Here is a 2,285-nt window from a genome sequence, read left to right on the forward strand (position 1 = left end):
TAGATAGATAGATAGATAGATGTAGATAGTGTGGGTGGGGTGTGTGTGTGTGTGTAACATTTCATGAATTTGAAAAGGAGCAAGGACAGGTATAAAGAATGGCTTGGAGTGGAAAGGAGAAAATAACATAATTGCATTACAATATCAAAAATAATAATTTTTCACAAAAAATGAATGGGTTGACTGATGGACCTTGTGAATCAGAGGGTGACTGTCATGAACTAAGTAGCACTGTGAACCCACCAGATTCTGATGGAGACTTTCAGAGTCATGCAGATAGCCCATGCTAAACCTGTTATATTGGAAACAAAACAAAAACATGTAAATAAAGAATGAGGGCTTGTTGGGAGGAGAGAAAATTGATAGGGGTGGGAAGGACACACAAAGGCAAAAGTAAGCATATATATATATATATATATATATATATATATATGTATATATGAAAATGTCAGGCACAAGTTTAATTTAAAAGCTAATAAAACACTATCCTGCTTAAGAAAAAAATCATATTCCCATCTCCCTCATTGTCACATCAATAAATGTGTGCCTTAGCCAAACTATTTCTTTCCATTCAACTTTGATTTTCTGAAAGACTGATTTTTCTTCCTTTCACTACAGAACCAGAACTATTCTATCTGGTATTTTTATTACTTCCTATATTCATTTCTGAGAGAAAGGTGGGGAAGGAAGAGAGAGAGAGAGTGAAAGAGAAAGAAACAGACAGACAGACAGACAGACAGATAGACACAGACACAAACAGAGAGAGAGAGGAGACAGATTTTCTTGCTTGGTTTAGCTTTCCTCGTTGTGTAACATGGAAACTTCATCCCATACTAAAGAAATATTATTTAAGACAAGATTTGTTTCTAATAAAGGGCCAGAAATCATAGAGAACTTGAGAGTCTATAATAAAGTTTCAAGTCCTACTGTGTTTGGACAGTAGACGGAGAACACTCCTCTGAATTTGCTTGGTCTTGATGCTGTAAATGATGGGGTTCATAAATGGAGGAAAGAGAAAGTAGACATAGCTCATGGTAATGTGCACCACATGGGGTGCATTCTTTCCAAACCTGTGAATGAAGGTCAGGCCAATCACAGTGATGTAAAAGACCAGGACACAGCTAATGTGGGAGACACAGGTGTTGAGAGCCTTTGCTCTCTCCTCTCCAGAGGCAATGCCCATAACTGTCTTCAGAATGAGGACATAGGAAAAGACAATGATGAGCGCATCGAGGAAGAAAGTCAGGGCAACCAAAACAACTGGATATATGCGGTTAAAGGTAATGTCAGCACATGCCAGTTTCATGACATCTTGGTGGAGGCAGAAGGCATGAGAAAGAACATGGGAGTGGCAGTATGGAAACCAAAAGAGAGGCAGGATTGGGGGCACAATGGACACAAATGCTCTGAGCAGTACCCCCACTGCCATCTTCATCACCCTGGAATTGGTAAGGATAGAGTTGTAATGCAGAGGTGTGCAGATGGCGACAAATCGATCATAAGACATGGCAAGCAAGACCCCCGATTCTACAATGGCTAGTGAGTGAATGAAGTAGGACTGAATGAAACAGGCCTCATGTGCAATCTCCCTCTGGTTCAGCACCAGAACACCCAGCACTGTGGGCATCGTGGTTAGTGTCATCCCAAGGTCTGTACTTGCCAGCACAGCCAAGAAGTAGTACATGGGCTCATGAAGGCTGTGGTCATTCCAAATGATGAAGAGAAGGGTACCATTCCCTAAAATGATGGAGAAGTAGATGACAAAGAAAGGGATAGAGATCCAGTGGTGAATCATTTCCAAGCCCAGAAAACCAGTCAGTAGGAAAGGAGCATCACTGCTGTTGGGCCACATGGTGGGATTGCAGTTAAAGATGGTTTCAGAGAGGGACTGTCTAAGGAAGCAGCACTCTTCCTACCACCACCTCATGGAGCATGTCTTCAGGTCACTTTTCATTTCCAAATGTTCATGTTCTTATGCGTCATTTCAGACTTAAATGGGTTTTTCTCAGCAGATCTTTGCCTAGAATAGCAACATCAATCAATCACCATGAGTCAGTATCATAATTTAGTAATAAGCATGTAGCTTTTAATGTCATAATGTATTTTCAACCCTTTCACTTGGACATCACTGTCCAGTTTCAGATCCATCTCATTCTCTCAATCTTCTTTTCTTAAAGATTTTTTAAAAAATTTTATGTGTGGGGGTGTTGTGCCTGCATATTAGGATATGTCTGTTCACCATGTATGTAATGCCCACAGAGGCCAGCAGAGGCCATCAAATTGCC

The 2,285-nt window shown here is 40.6% G+C and overlaps 1 protein-coding gene across 1 annotated transcript; it reads right to left on the reverse strand.

The window, feature by feature from the left end:
* Positions 1 to 916: 916 nt before the first annotated feature.
* Positions 917 to 1,852, reverse strand: LOC110299135 (olfactory receptor 51B4-like). The gene has a single exon (XM_021168756.1). The coding sequence runs from the start codon at positions 1,850 to 1,852 to the stop codon at positions 917 to 919; it is 936 nt and encodes a 311-aa protein (XP_021024415.1).
* Between the last annotated feature and the right edge of the window lie 433 nt (positions 1,853 to 2,285).

This window comes from Mus caroli, chromosome 7, assembly GCF_900094665.2.
Source record: "Mus caroli chromosome 7, CAROLI_EIJ_v1.1, whole genome shotgun sequence".
Lineage (NCBI taxonomy): Eukaryota > Metazoa > Chordata > Mammalia > Rodentia > Muridae > Mus > Mus caroli.

Coding starts and splice junctions, on each gene's coding strand:
- LOC110299135 (XM_021168756.1), bottom strand. CDS start 1,852: ATGTGGCCCAACAGCAGTGATGCTCCTTTCCTACTGACTGGTTTTCTG.